The 19,520-nt window shown below is 38.2% G+C and overlaps 3 protein-coding genes across 8 annotated transcripts in view; 1 reads left to right on the top strand and 2 right to left on the bottom strand.

Annotated features, from left to right (window-relative positions):
• Positions 1-19,520, bottom strand: part of LOC116201683 (probable disease resistance protein At1g61300) — a 280,377-nt gene that overhangs the window by 259,031 nt on the left and 1,826 nt on the right. For 4 of the 5 annotated variants that reach the window (XM_031533020.1, XM_031533018.1, XM_031533019.1 and 1 more), the window contains 5 exons: positions 19,322-19,421; positions 19,075-19,152; positions 13,103-16,657; positions 12,756-12,822; positions 12,022-12,302 (listed from right to left, as the gene is read on the bottom strand). In XM_031533020.1, the coding sequence (XP_031388880.1) occupies positions 13,173-16,634 (3,462 nt within the window). In that variant the 5' untranslated portion in view covers positions 16,635-16,657; positions 19,075-19,152; positions 19,322-19,421 and the 3' untranslated portion in view covers positions 12,022-12,302; positions 12,756-12,822; positions 13,103-13,172. Of the gene's footprint in view, positions 1-12,021; positions 12,303-12,755; positions 12,823-13,102; positions 16,658-19,074; positions 19,153-19,321; positions 19,422-19,520 lie in introns of those variants that run through there. The other variant, XM_031533021.1, reaches the window with a different exon arrangement.
• Positions 2,033-6,697, top strand: LOC116201714 (WD-40 repeat-containing protein MSI4-like). Of its 2 annotated transcripts, XM_031533097.1 has the most exons (15): positions 2,033-2,342; positions 3,218-3,281; positions 3,377-3,463; positions 3,564-3,626; positions 3,841-3,906; positions 4,032-4,106; positions 4,217-4,292; positions 4,388-4,613; positions 4,909-4,990; positions 5,139-5,212; positions 5,377-5,488; positions 5,772-5,846; positions 5,963-6,042; positions 6,134-6,233; positions 6,359-6,697. In XM_031533097.1, the coding sequence occupies exons 1-15, from the start codon at positions 2,215-2,217 to the stop codon at positions 6,452-6,454; spliced, it is 1,404 nt and encodes a 467-aa protein (XP_031388957.1). In that variant the 5' UTR covers positions 2,033-2,214; the 3' UTR covers positions 6,455-6,697. The 2 variants fall into 2 exon arrangements, with proteins under 2 accessions (XP_031388957.1, XP_031388956.1); XM_031533096.1 differs by lacking the exon at positions 3,564-3,626 and having other exon boundaries at positions 2,047-2,342.
• LOC116201724 lies at positions 6,787-10,355 on the bottom strand. Its single transcript, XM_031533110.1, has 6 exons — positions 9,648-10,355; positions 8,598-8,650; positions 8,343-8,430; positions 8,150-8,248; positions 7,565-7,692; positions 6,787-7,283 (listed from the first exon to the last, which is right to left on the bottom strand). Exons 1-6 carry the CDS (start codon positions 10,146-10,148, stop codon positions 7,247-7,249), a joined length of 906 nt encoding a protein of 301 aa, XP_031388970.1. The 5' UTR covers positions 10,149-10,355; the 3' UTR covers positions 6,787-7,246.

The raw sequence follows: 19,520 nt of genomic DNA, 5'->3' as shown, positions 1-19,520 counted from the left end.
AATTTTTTAAAAAATATAAAAGAATAATAATAATAATTCTTTATTTTCTTCTTTGTTTCTAATATGGTCAAGAGCCCTAATCAGTAATTGATCTAATTGATGACGGACTATGTTGTATTTCTTCGTCCATGTGACTATGTTGTGTTTCCTCATTTTAAATTTATTTTTTTAACATATGTTGCGGCAGGATAAGACGGAGCAGATACCCGTGCACCTTCGTTGGTGCAAGCGTGGTGTCCTAATATCGACCAGTGCTTAAGCGTGGGGCCGGTTGGTACGTGTACCTATGAGCACTGTGCGGGTATAGTAATTGAAATGCCTGTACCAACCCCCCAAATTATCATTCCTAATCCAATGAGTCTTGTGATTGGAGAAAATTCATGAGAGAGTATTACCATTAGTGGGTCGAGCTTGCTTGAATCTAGATTAGTCAGATATATTAACTTTCAAATATCAAGTAGTACACACCTAAAAATATATATTAATATACCTAAATATAATAAAAATTAAGGAAAAAGAAAATTTTAAATAAACAAAGAAAAAAATGAGAGTGGCACATGTCATTTCAAACAAAAGTTTTAGTGTATAAAGATGGGAGGGATGGATGGATGGATGGATATGGATATGTTTGTAATTGCTCTATGTAAGTGCCTTTTAGTTTTTGAATCAACAGTAAAGTATTTATTGCAAATATTATCGAAACAAAATAATAAAAGTAATAATTAATATATATATATAATTAAACTGTCCCAAACAAATTTCTATTTTATTTTATTTTTTTAAGTTTATTTTAAAATGCATATTTCAATACAACATTATATACGGTTAATTTTCCTTTATCCGCAATTGATTTCTTATGTTAAACTTATTATTTTTTACTTATTTTAATGATCTACTATATGTGATTACAATTTATATTTTCTTTGCCGCGATTAATATTCATTTTATGTAAAAGTAACATATATTTTTTAGTTAAATTACTACTATATGGTATATTTTATTTTCCATTCTTTATGTTGTCGCGCATAGCGTGGTTCCTCAAGTATAAATAAAAAGATACTGACAGAAAAAAGAAAATAAAGAGTTGAACAGTTCTGGCGGGCCGACTTTCGACGCCGACTCCGGTGGCAGTGGGCCCAGTAGCCAGCCATCTTATTAAATTTTATATTTTCCCCTTTTGTTTAGTGTTATATTAATTCCACCCCAGTACTTTCTTCATACAGCTAAAAAGCAATCTTTTGCTTTTTGTTCTTCTCCTCCTTTTACAAATAGTAGCATTTGTAGCGCCAAAACTTTGCCATCTTTTCTATGTTCGTACCCGTCTAGCCCTTTTTTCTAAGAGAAAATTACTATTACAAATTATTCTCATCATTAATTATAATCTAATACTTTAATATCGTTTATGTGCGGCCACGTTATGATACAGATGACCAATTATATAAGTATAATAAAGTGCTAATTTCAAAATACAATTAAGCATAATTATAAATGTTATGAAAATTATTTATATATTAAAAAAAAAGTTGCATGAACAAGGTGGTAGCCACTAGCTAGTCGGAGTAGCTATCCTCTACAATGCCAAGGACCATCAACACAGCCACGAACCCTCAATTCTCATGACAAGTTGGTTACACGTCGTCAACATATACAATCTTCCAACGATTTTCAGTGTTGCAACAAGGTTTAGACATGGATCATCCGATATCGTACTGCCAAACTATTGAATGGACTATGAGCATTGCCGTCTCTACTTTCACGCAAAGGGGACGGACGAGGAAACTACAAAATAAAACTTCAAAATCGTATCACCGATGCGAAATTAGGACATAGAATGATATTTATCACGACTACTAGTGTCTTGAAAGTAATATACAATAAACAATGATCCTACAATTCGATCATTCGACGGTTTGTCCTATCTCTAACTAGCACTGGTCATGGCAAAGAACGTTCATACGAGACGTGCCGGTCTGCTCAATGGTTCCGATTCACATAATAAATGAATGAATGCACTAATTAATTACTCTTCACCTCCCTCAATTGTCATTTCACATCCACACGCTCTCTCTCTCTCAATTTTTACGTTCGCCTTTCATATTTCCGCCATCTCCGCTCTCCATCTTCACTGTGTACAGAAGGAGAGGATTGGGAAGGAGCAGAAGCAGAAGAGGCGGGAAAACGAGGAAGAGAGAGAGAGAGAGAGAGAGAGAGGAAATGAAGGAGAGGGGGAAAGGGACGGACCGATCGGTGGACGAGAGGTATTCGCAGTGGAAGTCCCTCGTCCCTGTCCTCTACGACTGGCTCGCCAACCACAACCTCGTCTGGCCCTCTCTCTCTTGCCGGTCTGTTCTCTCTCCCTCCCCCTCCCTCTCTAGGGTTTTCTGCTGCTTCCACCCTCGCGCTTTGCTGTTTCATATACCCGATAATGTCGCTTTTTTAGCTGAGGGATTGCATTTTGGCTTCATGTTTGTTGGATTTGCTGCATTTTCTCGTGCTTCTGTCCGACGGGGGAGGGAATGCAGCATCTGCTGGTGTAGTGGTAGGGACTAGAGAGTCCCATGCTTAGCATAAGGCTTCAATGCTCTGCCTTGAAGTAGTACTGCAGGGCGGAATGGGTCTTTTGCATGGGAATTTTGGAAGTTTTGGTTTTCTGCAAGTGGTGGTGTTGCTCTCTCTGTTGGGTCCTCGTTGACCAAGTTTGTAGCATGTCTTTATGCCGATATCTTAGTCTTGGGAGTGCAATGAAAGAGCTATAATTTGGTCTGGTAGAACTCGAACCTCCACGCTCTTTAGCACGAGATTTTGAGTCTCGCGTGTCTACCATTTCACCACCAAGGCATCTTGAAACTGAATCGTATTCCATGAATATGATATCTATCTAGTGTGATGTATGGAATATATGACAAAGGTGGAATATTGAAGTATTTGTATTGATCGGTCATGTCATGTAGGCCCAAGTCAGACATTCAATTGTTATTATTTGAATTATCCGGAGGATGCCTTACATATATTAATATTATATCAAATCAAAAAGATGGACAGATAGTATACATCATACCAATCAAACCTGTTATGTGAGGTGGTTGGATGAATTTTGAACCTTGATAACTTGTTGCACCAGTGCTCATGCCTTGGTCTTCCTTGCATTCTTTTGATCGTGAGTTTTATCTTCATTTGGGGATTTTATATTAGCTGCATTTGTACTTTGAGTCAACAGATGGGGTCCTCAACTCGAGCAGGCCACTTACAAGAACAGGCAGCGGCTTTACCTTTCCGAACAGGCAAGAGTATTACTTGTTGTCATAATGCATAGAACAAGGAAAAGGAAAGAGAAGTGGTTTTATGAATGACAAGCTACTATTTTGTTTTGAATCAGACTGATGGCAGTGTTCCTAATACGCTTGTTATAGCAAATGTTGAAGTTGTCAAGCCTAGGGTTGCAGCTGCAGAGCACATATCACAGGTATAATGGTCTCGACTAAATAGACGTCCTAGCAAAGCTTTGTCTGATCTTGTGTCATCAATATGTCATGAGTGGCCAAACTAATTGAGTGCTTGGACAGTTCAATGAAGAAGCACGATCTCCCTTTGTCAAGAAGTTCAAAACTATCATACATCCCGGCGAGGTACTTGTTGCTCGTGCTGTTTAAGTTGAAGTTTTGATGGAGAAATTAAAAAGATGTCTACTTGAGAGTGTTATTAACAAGCAAGTCCATCACAGGCCAATTATTTCCATGAATTTTGCTTCCAAAAAAAGGGCACTTCAACTCTTGAAAGATCTCAACCTTCATTATACTGTGAGTTACAGCTGATAAAATTTTTTTTGCTATGACTTTTTAGGTGAACAGAATCAGGGAGTTGCCGCAGAACAGCAAAATTGTAGCCACTCACACAGACGGCCCCGATGTAATTGTTAACCTTTACTATTTCCACTTTAGCTTAAGGAAATTGGAATGTTCATCATCAGTGTTTGTGTCTAAATTATATAGTATTACATGATGATAATTTTCATTGTGGTACTTCTGAATCAGGTTCTTATCTGGGATGTTGAGTCTCAGCCCAGTCGACAGGCAATTTTAGGTGCCCAGAGCTCTCGCCCTGATCTGGTGGGTTTCTCCCTAGTCTTTCACTCCAACTTCCCATTCACGAGAACTTATGTTGTTTTAATCTTCCCATTCCGAGGGCACATGGTTTGACTCAAAGCCAATTGTTACAGGTTCTCACTGGGCATAAGGATAATGCTGAATTTGCTCTTGCTATGAGTCCAACTGAGCCCTTTGTTCTTTCTGGAGGTTTGTAGTTGTGGACTGACTTATGTTTCACCTGGCTCTAATGTTTCCACTCTCCGGAGGAAATTAAGTTTCCTGTGTTGGGTTTCTTTTGGCAGGAAAGGACAGATGTGTCATTTTGTGGAGCATTCAAGATCATATCTCCTCTCTAGCCGTCGATACTGCATCTGGAAAGTCCCCAGGTTCTGTCAGTGCCAACAGCAAACAGTCCTCTAAGGTCAGTGGGACCAATGAGAAGCCAATGAACGGCCCTTCAATTGAGCCTCGAGGTGTCTTCCACGGGCACGGTGCTACTGTTGAGGATGTGACCTTTTGCCCATCAAGGTATATTGCTATATGGAATTTTAATATCACTTAGTTGCCTTTCTGAGCATAGATCGGAATATGGAAGCTTCTTCCACAAGGATCTTTTCTAGTCTTAGTTATGCTGTTCAACTCTGGAATGGCCAGATGGTTTGTTTCGGTTTAAGGACATGGACCATTTTGCCAAAGAGCTGTTAGGAACTAGATCAAACCAACCGTTAAATGGTTTAATATCTGGTCTGCTTCCAGTGACTCTGATTGTAGTTATTCCTCTTTTTTGTCCCAATGTTAATTGTTGTGTTGCGTTGTCTTGAAGTGCGCAGGAGTTCTGTAGTGTAGGTGATGACTCCTGCCTTATCCTTTGGGATGCAAGAACTGGTTCCTCCCCAGTGGTCAAGGTAGCATTTTTCCTTGAATTGCACATTTTTATTCGTCTTTTGTCTTTCTTGGTTATTCTTTATTCTATTCTTTTTTCTTCGTCTCGAAGAATTGTTGTTGCTCGGTATATTTGAACTGATTTTTTGTATCTGGTCATTTCTGTTATAGGTCGAGAAAGCTCATAATGCGGACCTTCACTGTGTCGATTGGAACCCTCATGATGTTAATCTGATACTGACAGGGTATGTCTTCTAGCTCATTTATTATATTCAATCATTTAGCATGAAAAGTAATTTTTCCTTTTTATTGTCTTTTTTTTTTTTTTCCTTCTCATAGATACACTTGTCCAGTTTGGTCGAATATTCTTGTGAAATCTTGACCTTGCTGTTTATTGTGTTCTACTCAGGTCAGCAGATAACACTATTCGCATGTTTGATCGCCGAAACCTCACTTCTGCCGGGGTCGGGTCACCTGTTCACACTTTCGAAGCTCACAGTGCTGCGGTCCTCTGTGTTCAAGTAAGCTTCTTGCTGACTTAAAAAACAAGAAGCCCATGTTCAGCAGAACAGAGAAGCTTATTGCCCGATGCATATAATTGCATTGATAGAGATGTGTCTAGGATAAAAAAATGGAAGACCAAAATATGTCCTAATTTCTCAGAGATGCTACACAGCCTCAATTTTTAGGATGATTTGTATTGGACTAAGATTATAGAGCTTCAAAACTTGGATCTTCCTGTTTCTCACATTTTTCGGTTTTATAAATGAGCTTGTTATGATGGATTCATCTACCTTTATCCAGTGGTGTCCTGACAAGACCTCGGTGTTTGGAAGTTCCGCTGAGGATGGCATTTTGAACATTTGGGATTATGAGAAGGTGCGGAATATTTCCATAATATTACCCTTAATTATTTCCATGTAGCTGGACGTTTGGGATCATGAGAATAAAATTATTTGTTGTAGCTGATGGTGAACTTCCATTGTTTCTTTCAGATTGGTAAAAAGCAAGAGGCTGTTGGATCAGAAGCCCCAAGCAGTCCTCCGGGCTTATTTTTCCGTCATGCTGGGCACAGGTGGGAGCAGAAGCCGTCCCACAATTAACTTTTATAGGCAATTTAACTGAGCTTTTTCTTACGGAGAAGTTTGTTTCCATTGCTCCCTCAGGGACAAGGTTGTTGACTTCCATTGGAACTCATCCGATCCCTGGACAATCGTAAGCGTGTCTGATGACGGCGAAAGTACTGGTGGAGGTGGCACACTTCAGGTAAGCTGCAATTTCTCCTCTTACTGTTGATACAACCAAGTGATCTTAGTCCAATTATTTTACTACTATTGCTTACCTTTTTTTTTTTTTTTGTTCATTTTCTGATTATCCTTCTTTTATTGCAGATATGGAGGATGATCGATCTGATCTACCGCCCCGAGGAAGAAGTGCTTGCGGAGCTGGACAAGTTCAAGTCCCACATTCTTTCCTGCTCGTCTTGAACTTCTTTCTGGTTGCTCGAAAAGGGGAAGAGACAAAGTGAGTAGGAAATCATGCGGGCAAAGCTGCTCGAACATGTTTTTGTAGTGTTGAAGACATCCTTAAACGAAGGAACTGATTAGTTGATTAGGTCAATTGTGCCTCTGCTGTTACTAACTTGGATCGGGTGTCTAAGGTTGTGGAACTCTTTTCAGCTCTATTTTAGTCCAGCATTAGGCTTTTGATTGAAAGAGGCCTTAGTTTCAGATATTTCAGCAAGTCCCGCAGAACCCCGTGTTTTCATTCACATCTCATTATACTCAATATCAATTATGAAAGCAACCAAAGTGAGATATTTCACTAAGTTCTACAGGGCCCAACTATCAGTTGGATGTTATAACCTCACAAGGAGTAAATACACTGAAAACAGAAGCAATATGACAAGTTAAAGAGAAGCCAAAGTCAAGCCTATATAGAAGCAACCAAAAATTCTCATTTGGGGCCATGCGCACCGCACCATCAATATTCTATCAAGCCTTCAACTTTTTCTTATCAAAGATCAACTCCATAAGGAGGCAAAGATTATAGTTTCTCCATCATCTGTGTCATCTTGATGTTTGTACTTTCGCCTCGAAGAGGGCCGAGCTGATTAGTCGAAGATCAAAGGGCTTTGTGTCTGTTTGTCTTGGGGAAGAGGCTCAAAGCAAAAGGCAGCGGGGAGAGAGATCTCTTTAGTGCTGCGAGGGTTTGCAGGATATATACATACTAGAAGTCACCGAGGGTTGTACCCAGGTGACCCGACATCTACATCATTCTCAGCCCGAGCATGATCTTGATTTCCCGAATTTCTGCCTGCAAGAGAGGAAGTGCAGGACCAAAGTGAAAAGGCTTTCTCCAGATTTTTGTTTTCAAAGTCATTCCTCTAAGTCGTAACCAGAAAACACTTACCACTATTTAGGCCAATTAAGAAAAAACAACAGAATGGTATTTACCAGCAGTTTGTGAAAACAGTTTCAAGAAGAAGGCTCTTAAAAAATACTTCATTAGAAACGTAACTGTTGAAAGTAAATTCATAATGTTCACAGGTGGCCTGCAAGAGAATGCAAGTATATTTTCTGTAGAGAGACACTAACCAAAAAGAATCTTTCTTCTCTTGAGCTAAAAACTCTTCGAATGAAATCTCAGGAAGATCTGCATCTTTAGATTCCACTAGCTCGCCCGACTTGGCCTTCAACTCCATGCTGGCACTGATCTCAAGCATCTAAACAAATAGACAAGAGTAAGAAATGCTTTCTAACTGGTAAGAAGTAGAATATTGCTTCACACGGAATCTGATAAACGTTACCGAAAACTAGCAACGCAGAACACTCTTCTTACTTTTCAGTGTTTTTTGCAGCAAAAGGAAGTGCATCATAATGCAATGAAATATGGAGAAAGAACCTTCTCCATGAACCCTTCCCCAAAAAGATGCGTCTTTAAAATATTTTCCAAAGAAAATTTGTTTCCAAATGAAATCTGAAAAGTTTGGGGATGAAATTATATTTCTGCAGATACAACAGAGTTCCTTGCACTAGATTTTCGTGGTCTTTAAAAAAAAATATATTTTCTTTTTAAATGTATGTATTTATTTATTTATTATTTCATTTGGGCACCAAACTTCATCTTCCCCTCCCTCTAAAATTTGATATAAGAAAAAAAAAAAGGGCAACAATCAATACCTTCTTATAAGCGGGTGAGATTTTGAGCTGCTGCTGGAGCCAATTATAAACAAAAGCATCTTCCTCAAGCCTCTTCTGTTCTAACTCAAGCTTATATATCTGAGACACCAAGGCATCAGTTCCAATATTTGTAGGACACTAAACTACTTCAACGGAACCGGGAAACCCAAATTTTAGGTTCCAGAGGAGAGACCTGCTGACGAACTCGGTCAAAGGAGGACTTATCCGCCTTGAAAAGAAGAGCCTTAGCTATTGAGAATTTGCGGTGAATGACCTCAGACCTGCAGAGGACAGTGAGGGTTAAGAGCAAATTACAACTTCTTGATTCCTTGTGTGTTATGAACACAAACAGCTGTTCCAAGAAACACTCCACATTCCAGGAAACACCTATCAGAAACACGTTCCTGAGTCTGTCATTCCTAATTCCGAAATACGGAGTAAAACTTACTTGTGCTGTAACTCATTTCTAGCCTCCACCAAGCATTTAGCAAACTCGCCAACCTGCAGAATAATGGCAATGCATAAACTTTTCAAGATGACCAAAAAAATGATGATGAAATGTTACCCATCGAGCAATGAAAATAATAGGTAAGATGATCTGTGGTTAAAGCTAGCACAGAAAAGAAACTCATCAGTACACATAAGAAACACCTATGCTGTATTCTATATAGTCCTGACGAAGGTTTTGGAGTAGATGCACAGCTCCTTCTAGACAATACAAGGAATATGTTAATGCTCGTGTTTAAAAAAACTATATCCACATTCTGTTTAGTTCCTTTTTTTTTTTTTCTTTTTTCATCAGGCAATTTTACTACAATAGAATTTATACTCTACACCGAATAATTCCACTTGAAATGGACGTAGAAGCTGATTCCAGTTTCCTCAAAAACCATCCCCAAAAATCTTCAGAGATCGCAAGATATACCATATGAACTCCCCCAAAATGCCAAATTCAGACCTCATATTTTTTTTCCTTTCATTTACAACACGGGAAAGCTTTTCTACTATTAAAATGATCGATAAACTGGCCTTTTCAAGAACATTGGGTACCCACCGCAGGTCTTCAAACATCTCCGGACATTAAAGTAAACACAAGCCAAAGCAATTCAATGAAAAATCCATCTTTTTGCATGCAAAAAATTTGCAATCTTTGACATAGTTGGAGAACATCAGACAATGAAAATGGAAGTAACTCCTATACGCAAGTAACAGTACCATCTATCACAAGAAGAAGCAACCTGATTCTTCAAAATGCCAGCAGAAAAACCATCTTTTGCAGACAAAAAGATTCATAATTTCCACATTTCGGCAGACACGAAAGACGGCAACATGAATGAAGGCCAATTGCAGAAGCAATCTCATCACCCTTCAAAGGCATCTGCTTCGCGTCCTCTCACATCACAACATTATAAGCAAATTACACTAAGTGGATACAAAATCAAGTTCTACCCTGTTGTGGAAGAAGAATCAGTAACAAAGTTCAAGAAAGGGTACCGACCTGAGCAAGTGCCAGCCCCTTGGAATCGTGGGACTTCACGAGCTCATCGTACTGCTGTTTGATCCTCCTTTGAGTGGCACTGCCCGAGGAGGTAAAAGGGTACAGGCAAATCAGCTCGGGCTTGTCCCGGGAACCCAAATCAGCACTCAATCCGGATCCCACCACCTTCTTCTCATCGCCCCCACCAATACTCTGCTCTTCTTCCTTATCCAAGTCCGGCCTCTTGCTCTTCTTCCTCGCCCTCTTCTTCTTCCTTTTGGGGCCCTGGCCCTGAGCCGGGTCCGAATCCCGGTCCAGCTGGCCGGACAGGCCCTCGGATTCCGCTAATGACAGTTCTGGAGCGGGTGGGCTGATGCTGTCGTCTTTGCATGCTGCTGTGTCGGGATTGGACTCGGGGCGGGGGCTGCGGAGCTTGTTGGTGTAGAGAGAGAAGGAGAGGAAGAGGAGAGAGAGGAGGGAGAGAGTGAGGAAGAAGGTGGAGAAGAAGAGGATGGAGAGCATGGAGGCCCGTACCGTAACTCGGTGCAGCTGTACTGCTCAAACTTCAAGCAGCAGATGGATTGTTATCAGTGAATGGGAAGAAACAGAGTCATCAAGTAGGATCCTTTCTCAGTGCTTTGTGGCATTAATGGTGGAAGGAGAGCAATTAGCCGCCATTGAAACGCGTCATTCAACAGATAGACGCTCTTAAGAGGGTTTTTGTACTTTTCTTTGCCTGCTTTAATGGTGGGGTAAAGCCTCGGTTTTGGAACATCATCCTCTTTGTTTCCTGACATCACACTGACTACAGTGAACTTCGAAGCTTCTTTCTAATAAAGATCTTTTCGAGTATCAGCCGAGTTTTCTACCCATCGGTAAACCCTAATCATTTTCGTTTTCTTTCTTGGAGAGTTGTTTGAGTCATTTTCAGTTAAAAGAGAAATTCGTGAATTCAGTGAATAGTAAGAAGGTGAAACAAAAAAACTCGATATGAGTTTTCATTTTTTTCACTATTAAATCATGGATGATCATTAAGCCAAACATAAACTATTCCGTTTGAGCATTGATTTGAATTAAGGTTATTTCACTTGAAAATTAAATGAATTTAATCTGGGATGAGCTGTCATTTTATCAAGAAATGGGTGTATCTTGAATGAAATCATACAATCTAAGATAGATATCATTAAAAAGTAAAATAACAAGAAGTCATACAATTGAAAAAATAATTTTAAGTCAAGAAAAGAAGTAATTTGTCGATTTTTTAAGTATAGGAAAACACATAATCTTAATTAAATATTTTTAAAAAATAACGGAAAAATTTTATTAACTAAGGTATTTATTCGAGGAAAAATATTTATTTCCTCATACTTTAATAAAAAAAATAGTTTTAGGGTGGAAAAGTTAACAAATTGACCGAGGGACTAAAACTGACAGTATTTAGAAAGATTGAGGACAATTTTAGCTCAAATAAAAATTTAGGACGAAAAAGAAAAAAGTTCAAAAGGTTGAAGAGTAAATATGACCCGTTCTTTTTTTTTTTTTGGGTAATAAAGAAGAAGCACATGCCTAGTATAAAGGAAGGAAATAAAACTAAATAAAGGGGCACATAAGGCCCATTAGTGAGGATCGAACCTCGAATCACCTCAAAAGTGCTAGCTGTTTATGAGATCATTGATCATTGGGCCTTACGTATAAATCTCAGACCTCCCCCTCGCACAATCGATGTGAGATTCACAAGGCGTAACAAACTCTCCCTTCTAGCCCCAACGTCCTCGCTGAGCTCTCGGGCCAAGGTCCAATACCTCCCATGGATTTGGGCTCGTTAATAGCCCCCAAAACGCCTATCCTCAATCCCGTATGGTCGTGGGCCAGTGTCGGCTCTGATACCATAAGTAATATTCTCGCTGGACCTGTCACTCAAAAGCGCTAGCTACTTATGAGATCATTCAGCCTTACATATAAGTCTCAGTTCTCCTCCTTACACAACCGTTGTGAAATTCGTGAGGCATGACATGCTATTTGGGAAGGCCAGGTCTCCGGAAGAACCCGCTTGCGAGGGGCCGAAGTTATGCTGCACATGTTCGATATTTCATCGACACTAATTCTTTAGGTAGATTTGTGCACCCTAAGGGTTTTTCATATTTACGGATTAATCTTCCTCTCCTCAAGTTATCTGTATTTACACACCCTCGGTAAAGTGAAATACGTTTTGGAAGACATGGTAGTAATATGGAACGGAAACACTGAAACTGATTCAAAGACCACGAACATGAGGGCGGCTGAGCAGATGTGGTGGAACTCGGTTCTCATCACATCAACATATTGACTAACCTATCAAGTTACCAGCATATGCATCTCCTCTGTCCGGTGAAATTACATTCCAAAAACACAGGAGAACTATAAGAACAATAAATTGATTCAGCAGAGTTCACCACATCCACAAATGACACATTTGACATTCACCGATAGTTGATTTTCTAGTATCTGAAGAATATTTAGCAGAGCAGGCAGACACGCACATATTATAGAAGTTCTTCATAGCAAATGTTGATAATTCAAAGAGCAAAATTTTCAGAATCTCCTTAGCAACAATCACAGAAGCAGCAGTTCACTATCTCCGACTTCCCCGTCTTTTAAGCTATCCACAATCCCGCAATCTCCCACAGCAGCAGCAAGCTGAAGAATCGGTTTCAAAATTTCAGATTTTGGTTAGAGAAGCTTTGCAAACAAAACATGGTGAATTAGCTTAGATCCGCATAAACCATGACAGTGCTCAAATTCTCCACAAGTGAATGACTTCAGAGTTGTGATGCATAAGGTTCCAGCCCAAATATAAGCAGGAGAATTGCGGAAAACATTGTTCAGGGCTCTATTCATCATAAACGTATATCCATGCATGGCCGCATCGGCATATTTGTGCACTTCAAACACACTAATTAATGGTGCAATGGCATACAAGAATATTGGAATTTCTGCTCGCGCTTAGTATATAGAACAAAGCATCAGATGACTGATGAGCCATTGCTTATCCCCGAAAAAGAAAATTATCACATCAAAGTGTGGGAATGACAGGAGAATTACATAAAAGATAGATGATGAAGGGGTTAGAACCTAGAGGACTTTAATTACCTTAATAAGGAATCTCATGGTGCAATCCAATGCTACTCATTGTTCCCCCTTGAATGAATCCACCTCCCTGCAAAAAAAAGAAGAAAAAAGTGTGTTGTAGATTAATAGTAAAGTTTCCACGAACACAAAAGTTGTGAAATAATCAAGGTGACTTACGCGCGGGCTACAGTCTAGTGCGTTTACGAATTCCATAGAAGAGTACTTTTTTAAAAAACCAAACAATATAGTTATTGTCAGAAAACGAAATTTCTCCAAAAAAAGAAAGGGTAAAGAAACATATTAATTCATTCGTCCGTGCCCCGTGGGAAAAAGGTGAAAAAATTTGATCAGCAAGTGAAAAATAGTACCTTGACGTGTATCATTACTTCCTCTGAGCACAGTTTGGGTCCATCCCTCCCTCCCTAATCCTTCTGCCGATTACGGCCGGCATTCTCGTAAAGGAATTTTTTTCCTGTGTGGCGTATCAACAAACACATAGGGTTCAAGGATATTCTTGGCATCAGGGTGTTCCCACTCCAGAGATTCCCACCATTGTTTTGCTCTATTTCCATCCCCTCCTACCCATAGTACTATCTCCTTAAGAGAAGGGGGAGGGGACGCATCATCTAGCATTTCAATCCTCTTCAGCTCTGGACATCTACTTATCTGAATAACATGTATGAGATCCCGAAGTCCGGTCCAACTGCATATGCTCTCCAGCTCCTCAAGGTCGTCCAACTTCAAGGTCAGCTTTCTTGTACTTAATTGATCACCGGGAGATGCTGCTGGAATGGGGGACAAGAACAAGCTGCTGGTGGCTCCGTGGTCTAATTCTTGGCCGCCTATAACCTCCTTCATCTCTTTGCAACCAACAACAATGATAGTCTGGAGGTTGGGGAGGAGCGTGAATAACTCAGGAGTTAGCACCCTCTTCATCTTATGACACCAACGTAATTTTATTAATTGGAGTTGGGAGAAAGCGTCGGGTGGCAGTGGTGATGTTGATGATGTCAGTGATTCTTCTTCGTCTATTATACTCTCCAGCTCCTCGCAGCGGTCTATCTCGAGCTTTTCTAGGTTGGGGAGGAGCATGAATGACTCAAGAGTTAGCACCCTCTTCATCTTAGCACATCCACTTAATTCTATTTTCCTAAGAACAGGAAGCGATTTTGGCCCCACCATATCCTTCATCTTTGGACAACCGGCTATTTTAATAGATTGGAGTTGGGAGAAAGCGTCGGGTGGCAGTGGTGGTGTTGATGATGTCAGTGATTCTTCTTCGTCTGTTGCTGCTCCTATCATACTCTCCAGCTCCTCGCAGTGGTATATCTCGAGCTTTTCTAGTTTCTTAAGGTGCAGATAGCAGTGGTGTCTGGACACCAACAAATGCTTCAATTTTGGACAATCAAGGATCTGTAGCACCTTGAGATTGGGGCAGTGGTCTCCTGGTGGTGGTGGAGAAGTTCGTTCCTCCTGCTGTCCCTCTGGCTCTTCTAGAAGTTCTTCAGTTCTTAGCACCTCCAGTTCTTCAAGTCCCGTAAAACTGGATATATTCCACGTCCTCACGCGTAGAATCCACAAAAACTTCACGTCTCTTGGGAATTGACAAGTTTCTCTTATCTCTACGTCATCCATAATAACAACTTTTCCACTATTAAGAGCATAGGAGCAATTTGGATGACCTCCTATGACGAGAATGTATGACTCTATAGTTGTCGCATGCCGTGTGTACTCATTCAGCTCATTCACGTTTTCAAAACGACATCGGAGTACCTCCAACTTCCTCAATTTTCCAACTTCTCCTCCCTTCACTGTAACATAATCCGCTCTAAGGTGTTGTAGCTTCTTTAACTTACAGACTACTCCATCTGGAATCCTCTCAATTCCCGAGACATGTATGCCAAGATATGTAAGATTAACCAACATCCCCAAACCATCCGGTACTTCTTTTATCTTTCTACACCCTTCGATGTCCAACTTCCCTAACGAGGTCAACTTCGCCAAGGACGGAATACGAGATAATTGAAAGCAGCATTTGAGTACTAGTGCTCTCAACTTTTTCAAGCTCATGACAGATTTTGGCACTTTTGTGATACTAGTATATCTCAAATCAATAACCTTCAACCCCTGCATCCGCCGAAAGAAACGTTTTGAGATTTTATGCAATCTCTTGCAGTCACTCAACAACAAAGTTGCAAGTTGAGGACAGTTTGGTGATATGGAGGGTGGAACTGCTTCTATGCCATTGCTCATCAAGGAGACCTTCTGAAGATTAAGCAACCACTCCTCATCATCCGGCACATCTTCCAAACCCAAGCCAGATTTCACCATGCAGGGGGGATTGTTCGCGTTCATGATGTGCAGTGCCATATCCCGAATCACATCATGTATCCTAACTGCTTTGCTGCCATTGCCATCACTACATGCCTCCAAGAGGCATGACTTTTCAAGTTCATCTAACAATCTGTGCCCTTCGTTATACATCTTCCGCCTCCTATCTTCATAAATCACCCCCTCATCAATACAAAGTTCTATCAGTTCTTGTCTAGAGATTTTCCTATCTTCAGGATATAGAGCACACGTTAAAAAACATAGTTGTTTCTTCCTATCCAAGCGGTTGTAACTGTGCACCAGAATCGGGAAAACACTTTCTTTCATACTCTGTTCCAGAACTCCTGGTCGTTTTAAATTTTCCAGCGTGGCATCCCACACATGATCCTCGACCTCTCCCCTCATGCTTCCCGCCATAACAACAATAGCTAACGGCAAGCCTTTGCACTCCTTAACAATATGCTCAGCAACAAGTTTCCGACTAGGAGGTAGATCAGAATCAAGTGTCTGTACAAATAATGCCCATGCTTCTTCATCAGATAGAGGTCGAACTCCAATTTTCGCTTCACACAACATCTTTTCGCAAACATCACGATATCGTGTTGTTAAGACCAGCTGAACACCATCTCTTTTGACTGGAATTCCAACGTCTGCAAGCTCAAAATGCCGCCACATATCATCTAAAATAATTAGACACTTCTTTTTCTTGCTCAAATAGTTGCACAACAATGTTGGTCTCATCCCTTCGTCAACATCCTTGAAAAGGTCAGGAACCTTGAGGGCTCTGGCAATCTTATTTTGAAGCTCGTGGATACTGCAGTCTTTTGACACCGTGATCCAGAATACATTCTCAAAGGCAGCACTGCCATGCACTTTATTATAGAGGTGTTTCATGGTTGTGGTTTTCCCCACTCCCCCCATCCCATAGACTCCGATGCGTAATATATCATTTGTCGTTAAGTAACCCCAGAGCTCATCCACAATCCGGTCTCGACCCACTAATTTGGGCGCTAACATCCGTTCTCGACCCGACCAGTCATTGACGTATCCTTGAGCATCCGATGGACCTTCTACCTGTATTTCATTCTCGAATTCTTGCATCATTGCACCCACAGTGGATTCCCCAAAGTCAGAGCGAGTCGGGATGTTAGCCAGATCTATCGACTCATTTTCCCCGGAAAATTCGACTCTTTGAATTTCATCAGGTCTCCTCTGCAATTGTCCATTGAGGTTCCTCTGGCCAAGAACTGGCAGAGTACTTTGCAAATCTGCCTCCTGTGGGTTCATCGGAGTTGAATCGGTTAAATAATCTGGTCTTTTTTTCTTTTTAGGCCTTTTATTCGAATCCAGCGCTTCAAGGGCCTCCTTAGTTGTAGCTTCATCAACTGCTTCGCAAACTTTAATTCCTTCACGATCAACCTTAGCCAAATGCGCCTTTATCCTAGAAGCACCCCCGGAATATTTTTTGTTGCAGAACTTACACTTCCAACGAGTCCCTTTATCTTTACCTTCACCTTCATTTGGTATGACTTCAGCATAATCCCAGAACTTATCCCTGGGCTTACCCATGCCAGCTACTGAACCTCAGGCAGCTGAAAAACCAGAAAACACAGATCCTACCATAAGAGTCATTTTTGCACAGACAAAAGCGCATTTCTTCAATTCTAAATTTATCATGTCATTTGAGAAGCCCAACGTCAACAAAAAACTAGACGAGAAATGAAAAGGACATATTAATAATCAACTAAGAATTTATAATCTATAGTATATAATACATAATGTAAAGTAGAATTAGTACATTTATTATGCATTAAGTATATTAATATAAATAAATTTTTTTTTTTAGAAAAAGGTTAACTAATTTTAATTTTTTTCTCTAGGAAATGATCCATAATAAAAACCCTTGAATTTTTTTGCAACGAATGAATATAAGTTTTCATCATAGAAGTTTACACTCTAAAGTATTTTAAAAAGATGTCGTGAATAAGTTTTCTACTCTTACTAATATTACACCAATTTAAGTATATATATAGTTTTAAAATATATAATGCAATAATGAAGAAATTCATGTGTATTATAATTTATTTAATGTATCTTTATAGTCCGTATAGAAAATTTAATACACTAATAATTTTTCAGTGGCAACTTTACATATGAAAAAAATATTTAAATATCGACTGTGAATTTCATTATAACTTCATGTTGGTATCTCTAAACTTATAAAATTTACATATCTAAATATATTATTGTAATGTGAATATTGATTGGAAGAGTTTATCTTTAGAAAAAAAAATTGTTATACATATCTATTTATTATTTATTTATTATGGTACTTATTTGAAATAATTTATATAATATTGGATTTATAGTTATGCAAACATCTCTAATTTCCAATTGAACATATAGTATGTTCATTGGAAAAATCATTTTGTAAAAGAAGTAAAAATATTCTTTTCATAATTGTGTTTTTATGACCTTGAATTATGAATACAATTTGTAGTTTTTTACTAAAGCTATTGGAATACGAACTTATCAAAAAGCAAATGCTTCAATTGTAATATTTATCTTCTAGGGTTATTTTAGTACAAAATTAAATAGAATAAATATATTTGAAATCCGTGCATCACACGGGTAGTAGATTAGGTGCATATATATATATATATATATATATATATAACAAAATTGCCTGCTGACCTAATTAGTGAACCTGGTAAATATTTCTAACTAAAAAAGCAATTAATTTCCCTAATAAATATTTGCATTATTCAAAAAATAAATATTGTTATAAAATTCAAACTATAAACATAAACCAACAAGTATTTAATTTGATGTCATACATCACTTCCACTGGAAAAAAAGAGTTGATAACACATAAGATTGAAATCAATTATGACAAGATGTTGATCCTATAAACAAATGGTAATATAAGAATATTAAAAATAAACATTTGAGATGAGGACAATTATTTAAAATGTGCAAATCAAATTTGTATAAGAAAATTTTAAACTAAATATATATAATAAATTCATATAATATATAGACTATTTAATAAATCACTATGCATAGTAATAAAAGAGCCATTACTTTCAAAAAGTTATTAATGTGTTCAACAGTCTAACTCAATGAAAATTATTGTTTAAAATTTGACATTGATTATTTAAAATTTTTACTTTTCAAAGTAAGCAAATATGTTTTTAAAAAAATTAGTTATTATTATAAATAATGATATAAACATTTGAAAATGAATATATATCACGTTACAGCTAGAAACACTAAAAGAACAACTATCTGATCATACATATAATTTCCAAATATATTTTACAAAACAGTATTTTTTAAATTTATGTTCAAATAAAAAAAAAGCAACTATGACTGTTGGTCATAATATAAAAAGTTAACATTTCGTGAGTAATGATGTCGTTAATTTTTGCTTTCAAGTAAATGGTGAAAAAGAAATTTCCAATATGATGTTTGAAATTAATATATATGATAATATGAATTATTTAAAAATAAATAAATATAGTATAAATATTAAATAAAATAATCAGTTGCAAAATCATTATTTAATCATTTCAATTAATTCTAAGTTTTTTTTACAAAAGATTATCCAAGATTCACTGAAGAGTTTCAATTTTTAAATTATTAGTTGTCAAATATTATTACTCTTAATAAGAAAATTTGTCTTTTAAAAAAATAATTATAATAAGGAATGATAAACTTATAATAAAAACAAAAATGATAATAAATATATGAAAGTGAACATGTGCAACGCACAAGATAGAAAACTAGTTATTTAGTAAAAAAAAAAATCCCCATTCATTAATTTTATATGATCTTATAATATAAGAACAGTCTTTAATCTATATCTATATATTTAAGAAAACAAATTCCCAAGCCAAAATTTTCATTACTCATGGAAACAAAACAATATCACATTATATGAATCTGATCATCACATCCATATGGCCAAATCTACATGACTTGCACTTTCAACGATCCTTGGTTTCACCTTCATTCGGCATGACTTCAGCGTGATCCCAAAACTTGTCCCATGGCTTACCTCTGCCAGCTACTGACCCTCAGGCAACTGTAAAACCAAAATACACATATCTTGTGCTCAGAACACTATGTCATGAACTGTAACTCGTGGAAACAGAACATGTCCAATGAATCTGATCATCACATGCATCATCAACCTTATGCAAACAAAATGAAAATTGGCAAGAAAAGATCGTCTCCAGTCGAAGAGCCTTTACCTTCACCGGTCTACTGCTGATGAATGAAGACTATCAGTAGCAGAGCTGCAATGAGGGAAAGCTCTGCTAACTTCTCTTAAACCCAAAGACAGAGAAATATCTGTGGAGAACATAGAAGTAACATGTTACAACTCCAACAACATGCTCCATTGTAGGCATAAACATAGTCGGCTGCAATATACATCTTTATGCCCATTCA

This window comes from Punica granatum, chromosome 3 (genome assembly GCF_007655135.1).
Source record: "Punica granatum isolate Tunisia-2019 chromosome 3, ASM765513v2, whole genome shotgun sequence".
Classification (NCBI taxonomy): Eukaryota; Viridiplantae; Streptophyta; class Magnoliopsida; order Myrtales; family Lythraceae; genus Punica; species Punica granatum.
Note: the sequence above shows the minus strand (reverse complement) of the source record. Positions and strands in the feature narration are given on the sequence as shown.

Excerpts from the sequence above, each read along its gene's own strand:
- LOC116201714 (XM_031533097.1), top strand. The coding sequence starts at position 2,215 with ATGAAGGAGAGGGGGAAAGGGACGGACCGATCGGTGGACGAGAGGTAT. Across the intron at positions 6,043-6,133 it reads TTCCGTCATGCTGGGCACAG|GGACAAGGTTGTTGACTTCC; the intron begins GTGGGAGCAGAA and ends TTGCTCCCTCAG. Across the intron at positions 6,234-6,358 it reads GTGGAGGTGGCACACTTCAG|ATATGGAGGATGATCGATCT; the intron begins GTAAGCTGCAAT and ends CTTTTATTGCAG.
- LOC116201724 (XM_031533110.1), bottom strand. The coding sequence starts at position 10,148 with ATGCTCTCCATCCTCTTCTTCTCCACCTTCTTCCTCACTCTCTCCCTC. Across the intron at positions 8,249-8,342 it reads TTGACCGAGTTCGTCAGCAG|ATATATAAGCTTGAGTTAGA; the intron begins GTCTCTCCTCTG and ends TTGGTGTCTCAG. Across the intron at positions 7,693-8,149 it reads TCTCACCCGCTTATAAGAAG|ATGCTTGAGATCAGTGCCAG; the intron begins GTATTGATTGTT and ends CTATTTGTTTAG.